Source organism: Aulonocara sp. 'chitande type north' Nkhata Bay, linkage group LG23 (genome assembly GCF_057382095.1).
Source record: "Aulonocara sp. 'chitande type north' Nkhata Bay isolate Kocher_YH1m ecotype deep benthic linkage group LG23, A_spYH_male_GT1.1, whole genome shotgun sequence".
In the NCBI taxonomy this organism is placed as follows: domain Eukaryota; kingdom Metazoa; phylum Chordata; class Actinopteri; order Cichliformes; family Cichlidae; genus Aulonocara; species Aulonocara sp. 'chitande type north' Nkhata Bay.
This window is the reverse complement of record NC_141365.1, coordinates 24,093,113-24,116,393: the sequence shown is the minus strand read 5'-3', so window position 1 is coordinate 24,116,393 and position 23,281 is coordinate 24,093,113. Positions and strand designations below refer to the sequence as shown.

Here is a 23,281-nt window from a genome sequence, read left to right as displayed (position 1 = left end):
TCAAAGGATGAAGCAATTAGTTTAAAGAATTTTGTCAGATTACAAGAATATGACAGAAGAATCAACCAAAATTGCATTCAAAGAACCTTTAGAAAATTGCTTTTAGAGCCTAACAATAGGACTGGAGACTGGGGATTACCCCCTCCCCCCTCCAATCTCCCCCAATATATTGTAGTTAGAAAATCAAAAATGCCTTCTTAAATTAAAGCCAAAAAATACCTTGATTTGATTTGGCACTAGGCCATCTGAGCATTCCTAAAGGGGGCTGGGTTGCTGCTAGGCATCAGAAGGAGGGATAGTAATGAAAGCTTGATGAGGATGCTTCTCTGAATCCACCAGCATGATTAGGCTTTAATTACAGAGGGCCACCTCGACATATTCCCAATAATTGGAAACACCTAAGAGCTTGCCTGTTCATGGCATGGAACCAAAGAATCCACGACTCACAAACACTGTTAGGACAAAAGCGTTGTTTGGATTTTTGATGCTCTTGAATTTGAAACTAAAGACTGAAGCCTGACTTCATGGATATCAGCTGCTGAGTAGTTAATAATCTTACTAAGGAGTTCTTGTTATCACTGGAGACAGTGGCAGATAGCACTGATGATTGGAGCATGGATTACGACAGGATGAGGGAGGCTTTAAACTTGTTGCAGATTCTCAGTATGCCGGCATCTCTATGTTGCCAGATGTGACAACAACATCACTATATGGCTGCCAGACACCTACAAGACACCCACAGGCATTGGCAGCTCCCTCTGTGAAATTTCCTACTGCACAACCTCATGTAAAATAAAGGGGGCTTTATATTCTACTGGTTAGGTGAATCACTGCCTTGCCTAAAGAATTCAGGTTTCTTTCATAACAGATGCTTCAATTCAGTGCTTCACACCATTTATACCCTCTTTCAGTGGTGGGAACCATGGCTCAGTCATTGTATATAAAACAAAGACAGCGTTTCTGAAATGTGCTCAGGTGTTTTGTGGGTGAATAGCAGAGCAGAGATATGGACGATTCAAGGGCATAGTCGTACGCCTGTGGGGTGCTGAACAATGACACAGTATGCTTAAAAAGCGGATTTTTTTTATGTGGTTTGAATTTTTTATCGTTAAATGATACATTTTTCATTTTAAGTTTAATTTCCAATTCAGAACTAGGCCTTTTCTTACAACCTTAATGGCCTCGTCTGTCAAATAATTTATAATTTACCTGCCTGATACCTGGGAAAACCAAAAACAGAGAGCTCTTTTGTTCATACAAAGCATGCGGTTGTCAATGATGCATGTACGAAAAGGTGTATGCACATAAAAAGGTCGACACCTTTTATTAAATTCTGATGCATTTACTGTTTATTCATATATTTACTATAGATTGAAATCCATATTTAGGATAAGATGAGCTTTTATCATGGGTGATGTGATCCTATAGTTTTTCCTGATTCAGATAAATGTTATCTTTGATGCAACAGGGTGAGGGGACAGGGTGAGTGAATACACATAATCAAGGATTCAGCAGCTCTGTTTATCAACTCAGTTTTCCTATTATTCAGATTATTCTGCTTGGCATCCCTGGTGTAATTAGCTGGATAACAAATCCACTTCTTTCCACACTGTGTCTGCATTAATTCCGTTGTATTCACTGAGTGTCAAGTGCTATCAGGAAAGCAGAAAATACATGGAATGGGTTGTTGTTTAATTTTGGATTTTCAATTCTAACTGTGTGATCTGACATGGTTTGGGGCTATTGTGAGCCATTTTTTAATGCTATTTCATCGGGTCCATCAGATTAGGCTCCAGTGTGAATCCTTTTCTTAGCCTCTAGCATGGCTTGAGGGATGATATGATATTTCTCCTGGTCAAGCCACTGCTTTGGTTCAGAAAGAGACATCTCAATAACTATTGGATGGATGCATTCGTGATCCACAGAGACTGAATCCTACTGGGTTTGTTGGTTCTCTTACTTTTCCGCCAATATTACTCACACTTGAACAACCAAGAGTGTGAACAATCAAAATAACCTATTTGCCATAAGTCCAACCAGCTGATTGATCCTTCTTGAGCTGGTTGACTGCTTGCCTTTATTTTGTGTCTTGTTTTTGTTGGCTTCAATATTTTGTGGAAATCTCAGGCACACTTTTTGTTTTGGATTGACACAAGATTGACAGGAAAACCCAGAAGTTGAGGGGTTTTTTGTTCAGTGAACTACTTGGGATTAGTAAAACATGAAGTGGATTGGATTTTTGCATTTGTGAACGAAATGAAATCTATGGGACTGAGTTGAAAGAGGGTTTTTTGTGTGCGTGTGTATGGATTTATGAATATATTTTTGCAGTACTTATTGAAAATGCCATTGGGGTTGATTCCATTTGATGTTCAGGTATTTTTCTTGACTTGTTTCAGGAATCAGACTGGCAGAAAGATAATCTTACATGTCAGGAGATAGACTAGGCTGGTATCACAGGTCTATAAGACCCAAACCCAAGTAAACTGTCTCGCTGCTTTTTAAGAGACAACCAAGATTTCACTCAGTATTACATAGTCTTTAATGCTCCACAAGCTACAGACATTCACCAACAGATGTCTGTACAAAATCTTGCAGATCCAGTGGCCAGAGAAGACTGTCAATAAAAGACCGTGGATAAGAACAAATCAGGAACCAACAGCCACACAGATCTTTAGAAGAAAGTGGAGCTGGATTGGGCACACCTCAGAAAGCCTAACATCACTAGACATTACTAGGCAGGGCATGACCTGGAATCCACAGGGAAAAAAGAAGAATTAATGTCCAAGGAACACACGGAACACTGACCCTCCTGGAGGGATTGCAGGAGATCACCCATATTTGAGTGCACTAGCAGGGAGTTGTCAAGTTGTCTTACGCTACTCATGGGGCAAAAGCTTAAGTTAGGCTAAGACAAACCTTAAACAACAGTAGTTGGGGTCATTTTTATAGGAAGAGGATTATGAAAGACAGAATCTGGGGGCTTAATGTGCAAATCATCTGCATATTTCTTGCTTTAGTCTTTCCAGACAGCCACTGTTGTTAGTGGCTTTAATATGGGGGGAACAATTTTGTGATTGTGGCCATGCCACTGCAACTTTTAGGCACTAGTACCAGGTTTTTATATGTTTTCCATCGACATTGTGTCAGTGCTTTTTTGGTGAAATTTCAGCCTTCATGCATTTTAAGAAGCATCCCCAATTTTAGATTCTGAACAAAATATTACGTAGTATTGGTTTGTATTATGTCATTTTATGTGCGTCTGCATCTATGAAGGTCTTGGTTTTATGGTAGCTATTCCCATATTTACTGATATCAGTGGCTCTGGTGTTGAATCAGCAAGTTTTTAAACTTTTTCACGTACACAGTGTGGGTGCAGGTGCATAGCAAGTTGTTTCTTGGTGCTTTTGACGAACAAGCTGTCATTTTGACAATTTGGGACTGAAAATTATGTATTGTTACTATAAAAAAATAGTAGTTAATTTGAAGAAAATTACTAACACCAGGCTCTGTTCACCTTGTCTGCAATCCCTCGGGAGTTTCTTGTGGTTGCACATAGCACCTAGGTACTACCTCCCATAGCCACTGACTTTGGTGGTTCCAATGTTATGGCCAACAGTTTTGTGTTACATTGCCATTACCAGCTTTCTGGCATTGACACCGGTGGTAGAAATGTGTTGTAACCAGTTCTAGGTCTAAATCAGGCAACATGCAATTTAAGGCAATAGCACAACATCAGTGTAAAAATGGGGGGAGGAAATGGGACTTATGGCTTTTGAGTGAAATGGCTTTGATTGCCAAGAAATCCAGTCATTCATGTTTCCCACAATAAGTTATAAAGTAATTTTTTAATTTGTTTAACACCCATTACATTCTTGTTAGGCTCAGCTAAATGCTGCGAAAAAATCTTAGCCCTGCCAAGCTGCTACGGACATTTGCCATAATTGAGAGTTAAATGCACCGAAAGAATTTTGCCCATTGCCCTACAACAATAACATTACCCTGTATGATGGTACTTTTATGAATATATGTGCTAGTGTGAATGTGGTTCTCTGGTCTTTTTCCTGCCAGAACACATTTTGACCATTTAGCTCTGCTGTGAACTCACATACAACCTCATTTCCATCATGGGGAATGAAAATGACGATTGAAAGCCATTCAGGGGACGTGCGACCTTTATTGAAAAATGACTCTATCGTTTCTAATTTCATAATGTGTCTCTGCGATTGACATAGTAGGTATATTTAGGTAGATAATATGCAGCCTGTCTGTAATTAAAGATAAAAGAACATTAAGTTCGACAGATACATGTAAGCTTCTTGATGAGGGTGCCCATTTCAATTAGGGAGCATTAAATGAAACAAAAAACCTTATGGGAGTTTCTCACTGCCAGACCCAAGGAGAATTAATACGCTGCATAGGGCCATTTACCAGGGAGTAATTACTCCCTAATTAGCCATTAGTTATTCGATTAGCCTTTTATCAGCTAGTCATGGTCAAAAGGCAGGAATAGCGGATAAGTCATCACCTTGGTTGGTACCAGATATAATTAACATGCTGTAGCTTCCTCGGAGGGAGACAACGAGAGTGCGCACTGAGGCAAAGTAAAGGTATTCTGGCCCATTTCCCGTGTTTGATCAAAAGAAACGATAAATCAGAGCCCTTTTTACTCTTCCAAGGGTGGTTTACTGCAAATAGCAGAAATAGGAGGATGTAAATGAAATTACCTGCCCACTTTTACTGAGCTGGTTTAACTGCAGCAAACCCAAATCACTCGGTCCCTGCGAGTGCTCTGGTCGGGCAGAAGAAAAAGCGAAAGGGTTTGTGGAACGTCCTCTAGGAGCGTATTGTTAACAATCTGAATGGCTCTGTGATTGAGACTTGATAAGAAATCATAAAATATTCTATGTGAAGATGGATGATTAGGTGCATATTGTTACAGGATGAAACTGCCATTAAAAGACCAGCCAAGAACCATGAATACTCCATGCCAAACTGCTTCTACCATTTATTACACATAATTACATTCTTAAATAAAAACGATTCACCGAACAGTTCCTTGCATAGAGATATTACAATACCAATTTAAAAAAGGAATTATGAAACAAACCGGTAACAAAAATAAATCTTTCTCATTTTTCCATAATAAAGAACATTATCGTACCCATACATCATAATATACAAATGATAAATTTGAAACACTTTTTACAGAGAAAGAAAAGGAGAAAGAGAACAGAGGAGAAAAATAGAAGGGAGGTGGAGGTGGAAGGGTGGTTGGGAGGCAGGTGGGTGGGGGGGGTTGGACAGAGGAGAGGAGTTGAAAGGGATCATATCTGAGAAAATGGAAGGAAGGGGGTAGGGAGGCAAAGAGGAGGAGGGGGAGGAGGAAGAGGGGGAAGTGATGAGAGAATGCTGGTAGAAAAACGGGGGTGTGTTTGATTTAAAATTCAGACCTGGTGGAAACAGAAGTGGTGTCACACATAGTAATGCGTGTGCACCCCCCTCTGCTGAGAGCAAGAGCTGCAGTCTGGATCTCCGACTCTCACAAGGTGTAGGAAAAACCCACAAGGAGAGCGCAGGATAGGTGTTTGTGTCTGTATGTGTTTTTGTGAGTGCGTGGATTCGAGATGTGCTTGTACATATTTGCGCATTTGTGGATGCGCCCAAGCGTGTCTGCAGGCATGCGGCTTGTGTAGGTTTGTCTGCACATCTGCAATGTATGTGAATCCGTGAAGCGTGTATGCATGTACCTTTTGTGCTAAAAAAAAAACGGCTACTATACAGACTTTCGTGACCAGTGTTTCATCACCGAGGGGTCATCGTGTGAAGTATGGTGCACAAGCGGACAGAAAACAGCAGATATGCAAGTGGGCGTTCCAAAAAATTCAGAGTGCAAATACAAACGGACGAAGAAAAACACAGGCACGGCAGAATTAACAATCATTCATTAAGATGACACAGAACTGAACCGCATCCTCAGAGACGACATGAAACGACCTTTCCAAGAAAACACATTCACTTTTGAAATCCCAGTTCTCGAGCTCCCGGCAGATACATGAAGAGAAAAAATGTTTCTGTCAGCTCACAACAAGAGTCAGGCAAAATTTTAAACTGTCCTGTCATTGGGATCCATATCTTTAAACTTTTAAAATTTCAGTCCAAAATATTCCGCTATCCTTGAATAGTAAGGAGCGTGAACACACAAAAAAACCAAACCAAACAAAATAAAAATCTAAGAATAAATTAATAAATCCCCCTTTTCCCATTCAGTTGAAACAGTTCACTTCAACACCCTGTTGAAATACTCAAATACGCACACATAGAGCTGCCATCGATGATACAATTTTAACCCACAGGTTAAACTTGAATTCTTCATTTCATCTTCACATGAGGAGAGAAGCTAAGCAGGAAAAACTTGGGTCTGCTAGCCTGGTACGAAATGAAAGACTTCCAAATCATCATTTCCAAATATAAAATGCTTCCAGTATTCATGATTTTCTAATCTGTGTCTCAATTCCGATACTTATGTTAGTAATTTTCCATGCAGGAAGATAAATTGACAATCTACTAGTTAAGTGACGACGTATCAACCCTGTCTCCAGGTCCAAGCATTTACTGCATTGTCTGAGGCCGTAATGCTTTGTGCTGTGTTTTAGTTAATAGAAAAAAAAAGCTGTTTTTAAAGTTTTTTTATATTCATGTGCATCACGTCTTTAAGCTCATTTTTTAAAAGCTCATTATGTGCACTATAACCCAAAGAATCACTCTTAGGCTAGCTCAGATTTCAGTGACTATATTAAGCTTAGGACCAAGATTTTTCTTTTTTTTTTTTTTTTTTAGCTAAACCACACAGCAAAAAAAATAACTAACCTCGAGCTGTGGACAGCTTCTTGCCTTCTTCCTCAACACGGAGAACAGTTTAAATCCATCATCTTCCCTGTGCTATTGCATTTGTATTAGCTATAGCTCTGCAGCTAGCCACCAGGTAGCACTTATTATGTGCAAATATCCATTTATCCCATTAGTCAAATGTCTCTAACTCTCCAAACATTGCTACTATTTAGTATTCCATCTTTGTTGTTGTCCAAATGTATAGCATTATTGTCTTTTTATTTATTTATTTATTTTTAGAATACTTCAGTTAGAGCATGTTATATGTAGTCCGCTAACTTCCTGCTAACATCTAACCCTGCTAAAGTTACTAACTCCTCTTTTCATGGATGGCTGGACATGAATCTTTATTGTTACACTTGAAAGAAAGCCATAGTAATTGTTTTTATTTGAGCTGAAAGAATTTCAACTGTTCTAAAGGTGTTTTGGGAAGGGAAGCAGCATTTAGACCTGGAAATGGCTAATAATGTCGGACTTAACAAGTGGATAGCAGCATTTTACCATGCCTCACTTAGCTAATGGATTTTCCTCAAGGAACACACCTGCAAACAGCAAGTATGGAAGTATGCAAGTTGAGACACAGCTAAATACTAACAGTAGTTTCAATCTGGAAGGCCTGCGAAAAATCTTGGCCTCCTTAAAACTAAGTGGTCAGTCTCTTTTGTCTTTGCAAATGGACCTTGCAAAGACAGGAGAGAGAAAAAACAAGTTATCTGACAGGTATTTGCTCAAGAACAAATAAACGTCAGACTTGCTTCCACATTTAGAATAAGTTCACTACGTGAAGGAGTTATTGACGCTGTATCTACCTTCAGAGCCACTACTATATCGTGTCTAGAAAATATTGAGCTAGACTGCACTAATGCACAAACTGTTATGTGCCTCCGGTGTAACAGAGTAAAGTAAATGTTGTGTATTTTATTCCAAAATGCAAACAGATGCAGGTTAACTTTTGCTTCAAAGCGAAGCACACAAATTAAAGTCTTAAAATAAAGAATTTACGCTTTGACGCAACTGTCCTCAGTAAAGTTTCGTCAGTATCTTCACAGTCTACTTTTGTTCAAGCTCTCTTCTGTGTTTACCTTCATCTGCGACACGAAGACATTTATGACCTTTTTATCAGTCTTGGTTGTATCTAAGTAAAGTCAGGTCACACAGGACAGATGATAATTCCAGTTTTCTCAGAGTGAATGTATGTGTCTCTTTGTGCGTGTGGGTTTCACTCCACTGCAGTTTTGTGAGCTGATGGGGCAGTTATCATTGCTGACTGAGCAGATCCGATCCTCCCCTAACACACTCCAGACCCACTGGAAATCCATACTCATGACCTCTTAGTGGTCCAGTAAAAGTTACCAGGTGTGACTAGCTAGTTTTCCAAATCCCATTATTCATTTTAACAGTAAAAAAGTATAAATACAAATGGTGCCTTGTATGATCTTACCAACCACACCTCTGGGCCCAGCAACATGTTAAATTTGTTTCTTCCAAAAAGTTCTTCTATTTCTGGCAGAGTAGAAATCTGCATTCAGTCCTACATGTTGATCGGGAATGTCCTTTGTTCTGCATAGGGCCATGTTTAAAGAGCTGTTAAATGGTGCTTTTTTTTTTATTATTATTTGTTTCTCAAAAGGCTAAGAGCTGCTAAATTGGAAAAAGTAGTATGCAAGGATGGTATGAAAAGGACAGAACCTAGTGGCTAGTTAGTTGCCAATCACTCTTAAGTGCAAAGAGATCATTTTGGGCATCTACTGCAGAGGTTTTTTTTTTGTTTAATTGTTTTTTGGCTGCCAGTGAATTCTCCAACGCTGTCTTTTTAAACTGTTTTTTTTTTCTTCTTCAAAAAAACAGGAGAACTATTTCCTAGAAATAAAATAGCCTTTACGTACATAGTGATTTTCGTTTGTGTTCGGTGTGCTATCGCAGCAAGCTAGCTGCTTCAACTTGTGCATTTGGCTGTCCACGCTCATTTGGTACGTGAAAGCCATCGTTTGTTGAGTCCCTAATTAATTCCCGGTTCAAGACAGTGGATAAATTTTTACAAAAGTTTGCCAACAGAGTCAATTGCGCAACAGTTTTTTGACAACAACTCATTAGAGCTAAGATCCCAGAGAGGAAAAACACTCCTAAGAGCCATCTCGCATCTCATGAACCACTCAGTTCCAGCTGATGTTCTAGGAGTCTTTCGCAGTGTAGGTAACAGTGTAGGTAAGTTAGCCTTGCCTAGTCGTAACCGGTAAAAGGAAGTTCATAGAGCAAGCTAACCGCCTACATGACCTCAGTCAGTCTTCACAGCACATCAGTGGGGCACACTCCCATTTTCAAGTCTTCGAGATCTATTGGAACGCTCCATTCAAGCAAGTGCTCATATGCCATGAAGTCATAGGGATTTATGAATGGATTCAGTTGGCAGATAAGACAGATGTTTGATGAAAACTATCAAATATTTGTTGGATATATAAGAAATGGTGAATTCTAAAGGGTGTGGCGAGTATTGAGGGAGTGAAAGTCAGCCTTTGCGCTTGCTTGGCGGAACTGCTATTGACAATGAATGAACTCTTCTTTTCAATAATAATATGTGTTGTAACAGTAGTACTCCTCGCAGTACACCAGAGTTACAGTACAACTGGTCCAGTTTGGCATTGGTGTCCTAGCTGGCATGTGGAGCACTGCTGCATGAACAGGGCTGGAAGCATTTCACAGAGGGACCACAGCAAGGCAAAGACTGCAAAGGGTGAGAAATAAAAAGCTGCCAACTACAGGCACGTGGCCCGCCGCTCGTCATGTCACATCCCCTCTGAGACACATATGAAGGGTGGGATGGAGCGTCTGTATAGTCCACAAAACGACACAGGGGAGTTGGGGGGATGGTTGTGAGGTGAAGATGTGTCACCGTGGAATCATGGACCAACTGGTCGTGCACAGATTGACAGAGCCACTTAGGATCAGTTTGTCTGTCTGCCTGTATTTCTGTCTGTAGTCCCTGTGTGGTTTCAATTTCTCCAGTCGAGAAAGACCAGATCTTGTGTTTTCTTGTTTTTTTTTTTTCAATCCGTCCTGCTGTCTCTCTCTGAAATCCAAGGTGTTATTTTTCTGCAAACGTTTCCTCTCTTTCTTCCACTCTGCCTCCATCCTTTTCCTCTCTCTTCCATCCACTCTTCCGCTGACCTCTCCCGAATCTCTCAGATGTGCCTCTTCATGTGTAGCGCCAAGTGATCCGACCGCGAGAAACACCTGCAACCAAAGACAGAGAAACAGAGAACAGCTTGTTAGCTCGTTACCAATGCAAGGGGAAGAAGTTTGTTTTGTCGATTGAGCTAAATGTTGCTGTTAGCTAGTGAGTGCTGAGCCACTAATGCACACGCAATTAGTATATGTGTAACTAATTCATAATCAGCATTTTCAGCAGCACTCCTAATGACTTCAGCTGCGGCATGAATAACTAGAGAGCCCGCAGATGGATCTGTTGAAACAGTGTGGTGGTGGTAGTGGTGGGGAGGAGGAGCAGCATGCAAAACATGTGCTGTAAAACGATAGCTAAATTAGATGAATCAAAGCCTCTCATCTGAAATCAGGCTTGCAGAATTGCTGGGGCGTAGCTGCAGAGTGAAAAATGGAATTGCTCTGGAAGTACGTCGGCCTATTTTTTTTTTTCCGGGAGGGTTTTAAAAATAATTTTTACTAATGATTATTTCAACCTGATTGCCACAAAGTGACATAATATATGCTTTCAGCTGGTGTTTTGTTTATGCCACACTTGCTTACATACAGATGCAGCCATTATGAGACCTACTTTTTCATCTCCAGATCAACAGCGTTTCTATGGCATGCTCGCTGAACTAACACTACAGCTTCGTTCCCCAGAGAAGCAGTGCTTTCCAAAAAGAAAGTGTTGCTTTCTTTTAGATAATTGGAAGTTGGATGTTTTGCTGATTAGTGTGTGAGAAATATTTTGGATGGAGGCGGAGGCTGGTTTAGAGTTGAGTAAAGTGGATAAATTTACTAATGCTGTGCAGAAAAAAGAAACAAACAGCTTCCAATTTGCAGAATTTTCAAAGCTTCTAATGCTTTAGGAAGTGTCTCTAAACAGAAGAAAGGCTAAGTTTAAGAAAATAGCTGCTGTTTTATGTCCCTTTGTTATGACAGAATAAATAACCACAGCACGCTCGTGTTAAAGTGCATCACTCCCAGCCGTTACAGATGAGTATGACACTAAAGGTTCAAGGAAAATATTGAAAGTGTTTCATAGCTAATACACTCTTATTTATACAGCATTTTGACACCATCTACATATCAGACAGGGTGCAACCAGTTGAAGAAACATCACAAGCATGGGCTGGATCTGACTGAAAAACCACTGCATGACCATTCATTAACAAGTTGTCAATCAGAAGGTAGCTACATCTTAAAGAATAGCCTGGAACCATAATTAAAATCAGAATATCCACGTGGTAGTAGCTCTTCTTGCTCAAGTTATAAGTTTTGTTGCTATTGGTTGGCTATATTGCACAAACTAATGAGAATTAAAATCAACTGATAAAAAGTTCCTGTAAAATGGCCAATATGACCTTGATGATGAGTATGATTTGGATTAAGAATCCTTAGGTCAGGGGTGGCCAGTTAATTTTCCCAAAGGGCCACATGAGAAACTAGGACTGTTGTGGAGGGCCGGACCACACCAATAGGTTTTTAGAGAGATAAATTTAATGTGGAGCAGAATTTTGTTCATTGGCGCGGGCCTCCACAACAGTCCCAGTTTCTAATGCTTACACTCGTCTGAGTATAAGCATGAGCAGTCCATACAAGTTCACAAAAATCTGACGAATACCCTAGTAGTGATCATTCTAAAAATGAAAGTGCTCATAAAACAATCAATATGACCTTGACCTTGAGCAAAATTTGGGTGAGGCCCCTTCAATCAGGGTGGGCAATTAATTTTCCCGAGAGGCTACGTGAGAACCAGGGACTGTTGTGGAGGGTCGTGCCCACAAGCTTACAAAGGGATAAAATTAATACCGAGTTTGACTGAGTTCAGGTTATTGGTGTGGCCCTCCACAACAATCCCAGTTTCTAATGTGGCCCACTGGGGAAATTAATTGTCCACCTCTGCCTTAGTAAAAAAAACCATGCACACAATGATCATCTAAAATCTGACACCTCTCTAGGAGAATTAGCAATTGCTTTGAACACAGGTACAGATAAATGATGGACGCCTCATCATTGCACAAGCCCATCGGTTCTATGACCAAATGAGTTAAAAATGAGAACAATGCTGTCCAGAATAAGACTTGATACTAGAGACTACAAACACATGAAAGAAGTGTTTACTGAGGTAATAAATCCAGTAAGAAGCAGGGCAGTTTTCCCAAAGATTATGCAGTGTGATTCCTATTTGCCATTAGAGACGTCGCCTCTAAATATTAGTCAGAAGGCTTTTGAGGTTTATGATAGCCGTGGATGTGAGGTAATTTAACCTTGACTGTTAATTTAAGAATTTTTATAGCTCAATCGTAACATACCATAGTCTTTCTTTGAACTCAGATTCTAACATTTATCACTTCATGCCTTCATGTCATGAATTTCTAGAAGATGTTCCTTTCCTACCTTGTTTTTTTTTGACACAGGTTTCAGATTGGCTCTTTCCACTGAGACAGAGGGAACTGTCTAACACGTCTTGATGAATCAGTGTTTGGCCAAGAGAGGGAGTCACATGTGATGAGCCACCAGTCATCCGTCTTACTGTCATACCTGTGTGTGTGTTACTGTCTTTGTGCGCACAAGTGTGTGCACCCGTACAAACACATGTGGGATAAATGAACGGCTCAGAAGACATTCATGGGTGTTCTGTGTGTGTGTGTGTGTGTGTGTGTGTGTGTCACTGTGAGTGCGTTCGCTGAGACAGATGGTAAAGTATGAGTCACGACTCGGGGGCACGACACCAGCTGGCACACCGTAGGTCTGCCTCCTCCTTCCCTCGTCCCCCAACTTCCCCCATCCTCAATCTTCCACCCTGACTTTTTTCTGTCTCCCCTGTTTCCCCTCTTCCTTCATCTCAGCAGGGTGTGTGTGCACTTGTGTGTGTGTGTGTTAGGCTGGAGGGGTTGGACATCCTGTGACACATGACAGAGGTGGGCCCAAATTAGGGATGTGCCTGTAGGGGGGTCTGGTAGCGGGGGGAGGTGGGAAATCAGGGGGGAGGGATACTGTATTTACAGTCTCTCCAGCTGAGACCTGATTAAGTTGACACTGCATGGCCCTCTGCCCCCTGACACACACACACACACATATGCATACACACTTTTCAATAGGCATCAAGGCAAAGTACCTTAGGTGAGGAGGGAATTTCTTTTTGTCCTTTCATAATGAACCTATGCATGATTCAAGAAGTCATATATTCAATAACACCCTGCACTGTGATCAGTTTTGAAACTGTCAAAAAAGACTGCACTGTCCTTTAAAAGACACACACTGTTTTTTGCTCGCAGCGGTTTTTGACAATAGATGACATCTTTATTCCCTAATTTCTAGCTCCATGAATAATTAAATGGCGTTGCATGTAATTTCCAGAAAAAGAAGAAAATGATTGATTAAAACAAGGCTGTCAGCACAATGTAAAAGATGCAATTACAAGAATAATTTGGGTGAAGACAAATGTAAGTGAAACAAATGAAGGAATGGCAACAAATGTAAGTAAAACATGCAAGTAAATGTAAGTTAAAAAAAAGTAAATATGAAGATAAATTTAAGTAAGCACGTAAGTAAAAGTAAATAAAAGTATTTTATAGAAAACATATCCGTATGTTAATGGCAAATGAAAGAAACTTTCCAGTTAAATTACAATAAGGCACTGGAGAGAAGCTTAAGCAGGATTAAAATGTGCCTGTTGTAACTACGACAGCAGTTCCTTTTTAATGTAAAAACAATCCAGCGCTGTACTGTGAAATATGAGCTTTACAGGATAATACTGCTGTTTGGTTGCCATCATAGAGCTATTTTGGTGTTTCTGCTAGGATCTCCATAAAATGGTTTACTACCGTAAAATATAACTGCATGTTCTCACTCACATACCCAAGGACATATATACAAAAAAAAAGCTACAAAAGTCACCAAAAAGCCTCTGTATAGCAGAGGAAGCACATTTTAAGGCGGTATTTACCTTGCAGGTACTACTATATATATATTAAAATTTTTTCTTCTGTAGCGCAATAACAAAAAGAACCTTTTAAATTTCCTTTTTTGTGTGTGATGAAATCCTTTAAAAGCACGCTTTTTATCATGGGATGCCTTGCTGCATTGTGGTAGCTCCTGTAGACAATATTGCTCAGAGATCCCAGAGGTGTCAGCGAGGGCCAGATCAAAGACAGACAGCAGGGTGTAATTAAAATAGGAGTAAAGATTTTTGTGTCGGCAGCAAGCTGATCATTTAAAAAGTGAATAATTGCCTTAAAATGTTTGGGGGTTTTTTTTGGTCAGTGGAACCAGATTTAAGGAGCCCTTTCCCTTTGCTTCATAATTAAACAGAGGCCAAGGTGCCTAATTAGGAAGAGTCACAGTCAAACTATAACAGATCACCTCTTTCCGGTGACAGTCAAGGGTGTAAAGGTGCATGACTTTGAGATTCATATGATGTTTGATTTAAAACAGCAAACAAAACATTATCTATGATCTGCAAAGTGTTTAATGGCAATAGTCCATCATAACTATCATAAAAAAACAATTATTGTTAAAATGTTAACGAACAAAAATGCAAATATTTAACGCTAATGTTTCACAACTGTTTCTATTGTAGGTTTATAAACAATATGGGAGCATTATCTGTTTATTATCAAACTGTTATTGAAAATACTTGTTAAAAGCAGTATATGCAGGAAGTTGTTAGGTTATAAATCACCTGGAGACTGTAGTTTGTGTATTTAAGCATCAAACTTAGGTAGGTTTAGGAAAAGGTTGTGATTTGGTTTAAAACACTCTCATTTGCAACATTAAATGTGCACATTTAAAAGATGTCATTTAAAGATTCAATCATTTTTTTCCCCTTTTGTTCTGGCTCTCTCTACTCTCTTCTCTTTCCCCTAACCCCCAACCAGTTGGAGAGGATGGGTGCTCCATGAGCATAGTTCTGTTGGAGGTTTCTTCCTATTAAAATGGTGGTTTTCCTCTCCCCTTTCTCCAAGTGCCTGTTCTTTAGAGGTCCTGTGATTGTTTGGATTCCTAGTTACATAAATAAACCATAAATTAGGACTTTACTATTGATTTATATATTTTTTTCTGTTTATTGCTAAAATAGCTGTTAGTTAAAGTTAATTAACAAATTTTTTTTAAATTCATTAGTTGTTTTTGTTTTTGTGTGGTAAACTTCTCGGATGCTCAGCTTGCTCTGCACAAGGACTTTTCAGGTGACAGGGATTATCGAGTTCACCGGAAAGCCTGCCCAATCACTGGGCCAGCCTGGGGCTTTATTTCCAGTAACCCACACACACACTTACACCTGTATTTAGGGTTATGGTGGCTTCAACAATTCCCCAAATACATTTCCCTCCTGTAAATGTCTAAAAATCTACAAATTCAACCAATTTCCACTGTTTAAACTAAAGTCAGTGACTGTTGAGATTAATGACTGTATATAAAAGATAGCCATGACATCACCCGATGGTCAGTGAGGTCCACACTTGAAGACTCAAGTTTTACCCGGGATAGCCTTATGTACCTTTTCATCATGTATTAAATAAAACTCTAAGCTAACAATCGAGACCCTAACCTAAGTGTGTAAGAAATGAGAAATGTGGATAATTTGCCAGATTTCTGTACAGTCAGACGAGTGACCCCCTGCTGGGCAAAAAAAGAGCACAGATTAAATGGACTATAGCACCAGCTTCACCCTCAAAGGCTGTGTCTATCTTTTCTTTATTGCCAGTGTTTCTGATAATAAAGCCAGTATTTATTTACTTAATACCCTGCAAATTAAATTAATATCCCAGGTTGTTAGGTGTTTCATTGCTAATGAAACTCATTTTACACCTCTGTCCCGCTCTGAATCCAAATAAAGACTATCTATCATCATGTGTGTAAATTCACTATTAATATGCTGCACCGTCCCTAATGTGGGTCTAGAGCTGAAACACTGAGCTCAACTCGCTCAAACACTGAGCGAGTTGGGTCTTGGAGCGCACATTAGTAATCCTGCCAACACACTTTTAAACTGGGTCAGTACCAAAACACATTTCGGGGTGTGTAACCAGCATCTTGTCTTCACTACACCAAACACAATGTTAAAACACAGCCTGCTGTGCTTGTGGAAGTACTTCAAATAGCGCTCGGATAAAAAAGCGAAGAAAAACATATAAGACACGGAGAAGGAGGGAGAGGCATGTTTTGACAGACCTGTCACAGTGGTTGCACTTAAAAGGCTTGGCGCCGGTGTGTTTGCGGTAGTGCCTCGTCAGCTCGTCGCTCCGGGCGAATCGCCACTCGCAGCCCTCCCACGAGCACTTGTATGGCTTCTCACCTAGGGGGTAAAAAAAAAGCACACGTGAGCACCTGTTTGATCGCTCATACACCAATCACACGCTTATTTGTTGTTCTGCGCCCATGCAAAAAGCTCTTTATCTTCCTGTTTGATATTGGCAGAGCTTTTATTTTAATGAGTGTGTCCTGTATATTGTGAGTGCATGTTAGCTTCCAGTCTGATAAAGATCCCTGTGCCTCCTGTCACCATTTCCTTTTTTAGGGACTGTAAAGAGAGCAATGGGATGAGATGGAGAAGCTCCCACTGGTCTCCAATCTTGCTGAACATGCAGAAGAGGAGAGGAGGGTTGAGAGAGAAGAGGTTGAGAGGGAGGGAGGGTGGGAGGGAGGGGTGAGGATTAGAGGCAAGGTGGATGAGAGACTGAGAGGAGGAGGTGAGATGAGACCAGGGGAGGGAAAAGTAGAGTAGGAGAGAAGTGTTGCAGAAGTGGATTAAGGCAAAGGAGGCTGCAGATATGCTGGTAGGGAAGGAGGGGGTAGTGATAATTAGGCCAGACACATAATGGCAAGGAGGCCACAATCCGCCAGCTGCGTCCAACTCCGAAGATGTCACCTGCATCAGTCACATCCCATCTGGACTGGTGCTCGAGGCTGACCAACTCTGCTCGAGCGCTTTCACCACGACTACTGGCTTAATTCATTGAATGCGATTATCTAAAGGGACAAAATCAATAGATCAACTGCTCTGTCAAAACTGCAATGAGAGCTTGTGTAAAGTAAGGAGGGGCCACATCTGTGAGCCAAATGTGGGAGATATTCACATAGTATTTCAGGCCGGATCTAAAATAATCAGTACTTTCTTTCTTTTTCAATTTTTTTAAAGTGATAAACCATGTCTATATGCTGATTTTGGCTGTAGCGTACCTGCTTTTATTTGAAGATCTGACTGTAATGATGGGAGCGTATCCATTGCATATGTATATGTATTTACCCCCATCTCCTCCTTAATGGGTTGGCCAATCTCAATGAAACTTTGCATACATGACTTATTAACATTTATTAACATTATTTTTATATTTAGATAAACCCCAATTTTTTGTATTTTTATATAATTTATTAATTTCATTACCCCCCTGCCAACAGTTAGCTTCCATTGCAGATCAGCTAAGAGGGAACTTAAATGGTGCAACTTCCTGTGTTCTAATTTCAGTGGATCTGGTACACCTGTGCCATTTATTCCATTCAGTGTAGTTCTTTTGGATATTTAAGTCACCAAGATGACTCTGTCTAGGCCATCAGTTTTGTTTGTGGTTTAAATGTAAGTTTATATGAGTCTGCTGAGTCTATCAGTCAATTTGGTTTATTCTCATTTACTACCTAACCCTTTTTTGCTCTCCTGGACCGCTTTTGTTTCTAGGATCAGGAGTTACACACAATAGCGCCACAATTGGGCAAGACTAAAACAATCTGGATTGATAAATAGGACTGCAGAACAGAGGCAAAATATATATATGTATATCTATATCGATATATATATACATATATATATGTATATATATATGTATATATATAAATGTAAAAAACTACTCGATTTTGCGGTGAACTGTCCCTTTAACAAAAAACTGTAGAGTTTAAAGTGCTTTTGGTCTAAATCCAGAAATTAGTCTTGTCCCCTTCCATCCCAGAGCTGCAGGTTTGGGCCATCCGACTCTGGCCAATGAAATTCCTGGGAGGCAGAAATGCCTGAATCCGTTGCCTAGCAATGGGATCAAGGGGGGTGGGGTGTATCTGTGTGTGAGTGTATGTCTAAGAGAGACGTGGGGTGGGTAGGGGGTATGTGGTGAAACATGAGGAGGCAGTGCAGCTGGCTGGATCTGGCAACGGTACGCCGCCATGCCACCGGCCAATTACTGAGCACGCTGGCAGAGCACGGAGGCAGTTGCCTAGCGACGGTAGCCGTAGAGCTGTACAGGGCAAGAGGCGGGGGTGAGGAGCGGGGCTGAGGGGGCGATGATGGTGGTGGAAGTAGTAGTGGTGGTGCAGGAGGAGGGGGGCACTAAGAGACCAGAGCCTGCAGCAGTACATAACCACTCAGCTACCGACTCCTCCAACGATACACTGCCTCCGTTGCCTAGCAACATCCCCCCCCCTTTAGAAAAAAAATCCACCCTCCTCCGCTCTCTCTCAAGATGCCCAAACAGTGAAGTAGAGCAGGTACCCACTCGCCTCTGCAAACAGACACCGGACTGGAAATGCTACTTGTAAAAACATACAGTTCGACTGATTGACAGTTTTAAACGTCCATTAGTAACCTAATCCACTGGATTAGCCTGAACCCAGCAGCATAATCTGATTACCTTCTGTTACTTTTGGATTACTTTGCCTGTATAATGTAGATTATTGAGCTAAGTGGATTATTGTTATGATTTAAAGAATCAGGATTGTGGACAGTTGGGCGCTGCTTTTTAAAACAATTATTTATTCCGAATGATTTAATAAAATCCACCATTAACCGGCACTTCTCCCTTTTCATTTCAGGGAAGAAATGCATAAAATCAAAATACCCCACCCCCTCCTCCCTCCATCTTTACAAATGCTTTTTTATTTTAAAATAATCAAATGAGTGCTCACATATTTCTCATCCATAATCTGATAACTGGGTGTTTCCTGAGTCACCGTAATCCCATTAGGCGTAATCTGTTACTTCCGAATGCTCAAACACACGCACCCATGCGCCCGTTCTCTCCAGCCTCTCAGGTGCCAGTGGTGAAGTTAATTACATTCCCTCCATTAGCTGACGCTGAAGCAGGGCATTTGGGTCTCAGAGGTCATTACAGAGGCTCTCGGAGAGGCGGCTTTATAGGCGCCAGCCCCGCAACCAGCACTGCTGGCTCGGAGATGAGCGAGGGGAAGAGACAAAGATGAAATATGGAGGAAGTAATGGAGAATTGAAGTGCGTTAGTAAGAGACGTGAGGATGATGGGAAAGCATGGGATGAAGCCTTTTTTCATAAAAGGCTTAATCATTTCTAACACAGTGCCTGGCAGGTTTTTTTTAAAAGGCACTTTAAATTAGTTTTGTAGTTGATTGAAAAAATATTCTCACATATCCAAAGACACATTGTAATATTTTAAAAGAATAAGAGTGGAAAGAGCCTATTTGTGGTCGTAAAGGCCAAATGAGGTGCCATCATTCTCACAATAAATCATAACAGAGATAGCCTTACATCAAAAATATATGGTAGAGTTATTACTGAAATCATGTCACTACTTGTGTTACAAAGGTTCTTCGGTTATTTGCACACCAGGCGGGTACAAAGAAAAAAAAAATAGTCTGACGTTGGACTAGAGGACAAGAGCATGATGGTAACCAGGATAGAAGCAAGCGCGTTACACTCCTAACACAACTTCAGCTCTTTGCTAGCATCTGCAAAGACAAGCATGCTAACACAAAGCTAACAAAGGCAGTGATGAGGAGTCCAGCTTTTAGCCTCCATTTCTACCTGATCATGTTTCTACTCTAAATGCTCCTTTTCAGACAGTTTTTTCTACTTTTTCCTTTGTATGATGTCACTTAGAGCTGATACTCCTAATATGGTCACGTCAGGCACACAAGCCCCGCCTCACTGTTGTTCAAGCTTTCTGTTTACAAAAGGCAGCCAATCAGAACAAAATTAGAGTCCAGGAATATAAAAAAATATATATACATATACCTAGACCCCCTTTTAAAAAAAACTAAAAGTGGCAAAAGAGCAGAGTGACAGAATATGAGCCCGATAGAGAGGCGAACATGCAGAGAGAGACAGCGTACTGGCTAAAAGACCGAGACAGAATGAGAGGAGGAGAGAGCCAGAGAGGGAAAATGATGAGAAACAGGAGAAAGAGCGAGAGAGCGAAGGCAGAATAACCCAACAGTCCTCGTGTTTTACCCTACCCAAAATCTAATTGTACCATTCCTTATCTCCCATAAGCCTATTCACAAAAAGCTCTACAGGGCACTGTCATTTCAACTCAGCCCGTCTAATTCCAGATTAAATCGTTGCCTTTTCTCCGTCAGTAATTTATGGAAATAACAACTAAGAAAAAGAGGATTTGAGTAATGACATCTTTAAACTTGTCAGGATAATGGCTCAGTGAATGGGGGAGCCCGTGGCACTGCTGTCTTTTTCTGAAGAGGGTCGCTCCACTGTACCTCCCCCATCCCTGTCTTCTGTCTTCATCTACTCTTTGTTTCACTCCACTTCGCTCTTCTCCTCTTTCTTCAGCTTTTGTGGCTCCCTTTGTCATCTTAAGTCGACATTTTCCCCGTTTATCATTCTACCTTCCCGGTTTGAATAACAAGACAGATGTTCTTTTTTCACTGCTTTTATGTTAAAGCACCTTACGTGACACTGATAGGCTCCATGGGGGAAGGGAGGAAGTGTGTTTTTAATGGTGCTATATGGAAGTTGTGGCACTGTCATTAAATCATTTTAATGTAAATTTTTCTTAATAATTTACAGGGTAGAGAGGGGGGTGATAAAAAGAGGTTGCCACATTAATTTTTCTCTGTTTGTCTATTCAGGTGTGCAATGATAGACACTCCCAACAATTAGTCAATTAGACAAATAGTTAAAGAGAGGCAAATCAATTATAGTTGAAGTGATTGGTCAAGTCATAATATTAACTTAGTGCCATTATAAATAAATATAAACAGAGTGAAAAATGGGGGTGTTATCTTGGTTTAATAACTATTAAATGGTTCATAAAATAGGTACATATTCACTGGGGAAGGACCAAGCTAGCTCCAGACACGATACAGCGTCAGCACAGATGATTGACAGGTGAGCTCCTTCTCCTGCAGCCTTCTACAACTTCCCAAACAGTCAGCTGATTGACACTGCAGCTCCAAAGTTTTCTAGACATTACCCGAAAGGGGTCTTTAAGCAGGCAGCTCCATAGTGCAGCGTCTTTGTAATGTCTGTTTGATGAATCCACTGCTCATCATGTGTCCTGCCTCCTATACACGCTGTACCCGAGCAGCTCTATCGCCTAAACCACACGGAGTACTTCCAACAGTGTGAACGCATCCGAGGCAGACTATTTCCTGCTGTGTGCTGCGTGTGAGAAAGGATCAAAATGATCCCAAACTAATTCTTCTAAAATTGTTTGAAGTTAATGTGGGAAAACAGCTTAAGACATGTTTCTTAATACATTGGTAATGAGTAAGCCATGCAGCCGCTGTTTTTGGAGGTTTGTTTTTCAAGTTTCCAGAGGTTTGGACCTAAACTGTAACTATGGATTGGAATGCTCCATCTCAAAATTCAAAGATATCACAAGACAAATAAAGGTGCCCCCTCTGCTATTTACTCTGTTAATTAACCGAGTTAAACACAAAATATAGTATGGATGTCAGATTACGGTACAGTACTGTGCAAAGTCTTGAGCCATTCCTAATTCTGCTATGGAAATGGCACAGCAGTGTATTGAAACATGTGCAAACATACATGGAAATACAATTTTAATGAGCTTGAAAGTCATGATTTGGTGTGACCACCTTTATTCTTCAGCACAGTCTGAACTCTCTTAGGCAGCTTTCTTTAAGTAGTCTTCAGGAATAGTTCTGCAGGCTTCTTGAAGGACATTCAAAGCTCTTCTTTGGATGTTTCTGCCTTTTGTTCTGTTCTCTGTCAACATGATCCCACACTGCTTCAATAATGTTGAGGTCCGGGCTCTGGGGAGGCCGATCCATGACTGATAGTGCTCCACTGTGTGTTTTTCTATCCAGGATCCAGGTATGATTTTACTTTTAGACTTTCAGGCAAGTCAAGTAACAACAAAGAGTCTAAAGTTACAATTTAAAATTGTTTTTTTGCTACGCTGTGTGTTGTGCGTAGACACAACGGTGGTTTGTCTCTTTGGTTCAGTGCTTTGTTTTATGTTTTAATGGGTCATAGGTCAGTTTTAAGTGGCTTAACAAACAAAAAACTCTCCTCTGAAAATGGTCAGGTACAAGGAGTGGATGGAAAATGAGTGGAAAACCAGGCAATGTCCAAAGAAAACCTGGAGAACTGTTGTTCAAGAGCACTTTAAAACATCAGAAGAAAGTCTGAATTCTTAGAAACAAAATATAAAGAAATGAGCGTTGGCTGAAGACTTTTACATCATGTTGTAGCATCACTATGTTCAGATTCCTATGGTCGGTTCAGCCTTCACATACATTTTAATATCAACTACTCCACACAGCTCTCTGGATTTCAGTTTCATTTAATTGAGACTTTTTGTGATTTGTCTGTATGGATTTTGTGACTGGACAGCACTGGTGGCTCTGGTCCCCCATAGCTGGCCCAGTTGGCATGGAGTCTAATCACAAGGGTTGTAGACACACCACGCTGGGGGAATCAATGATGGCATGTCTGTGCAAATTTGTTCCAACACATAGGGTGTGATGTTTTCATCATCTCTCACACTCAGATGATGACTTCTTTTCAAAGAGGCAAGCCAGAGCTGGTAAACAAGTCGCACGTAGCGTCTTCGCTGGACAGCTCTGGTGATCTGTCAACCAAGCAGTGGATAAATTTAGAAGGCGGGGGAGCCCAATCCAATTTGAGTCACTGTAACTTCATTTACTATGATGGACGCGCTTCGCTGTACCTCCCGCGGTTAAAATAAATAAGGAAACAGCTATATGGCTACCTATCACATGTCAATATCCATCTCATTATACCGCTGAACGCCTCTCTCGGAGTGTGGGGGGAAGAGAAAAGACCGAACAAAAATAACATCGCTCTCAGCTCGCCAACCAAAAGAAGAAACACAGAAGAGCTCAAATCCAACCTTTTGAAGGCGAACCATTTCTCACTCACCATCGATAACTCCACAGTTTTCCCTTCTCCTCAGGTTAAGAGCCTTGGTGTCATCCTAGACAGTTCACTTTCCTATAAATCTCA

The 23,281-nt window shown here is 40.6% G+C and overlaps 1 protein-coding gene across 1 annotated transcript in view; it reads right to left on the bottom strand.

The window, feature by feature from the left end:
• Nucleotides 1-4,995: 4,995 nt before the first annotated feature.
• Nucleotides 4,996-23,281, bottom strand: part of LOC147301861 (Krueppel-like factor 7) — a 52,509-nt gene continuing 34,223 nt past the window's right edge. Inside the window, exons 3-4 of the mRNA XM_086283242.1 lie at nucleotides 16,270-16,393; nucleotides 4,996-10,122 (exon numbers count right to left, since the gene is read on the bottom strand). Of these exons, the coding sequence (XP_086139368.1) occupies nucleotides 10,071-10,122; nucleotides 16,270-16,393 (176 nt within the window). The 3' untranslated portion in view covers nucleotides 4,996-10,070. The remainder of the gene's footprint in view (nucleotides 10,123-16,269; nucleotides 16,394-23,281) is intronic.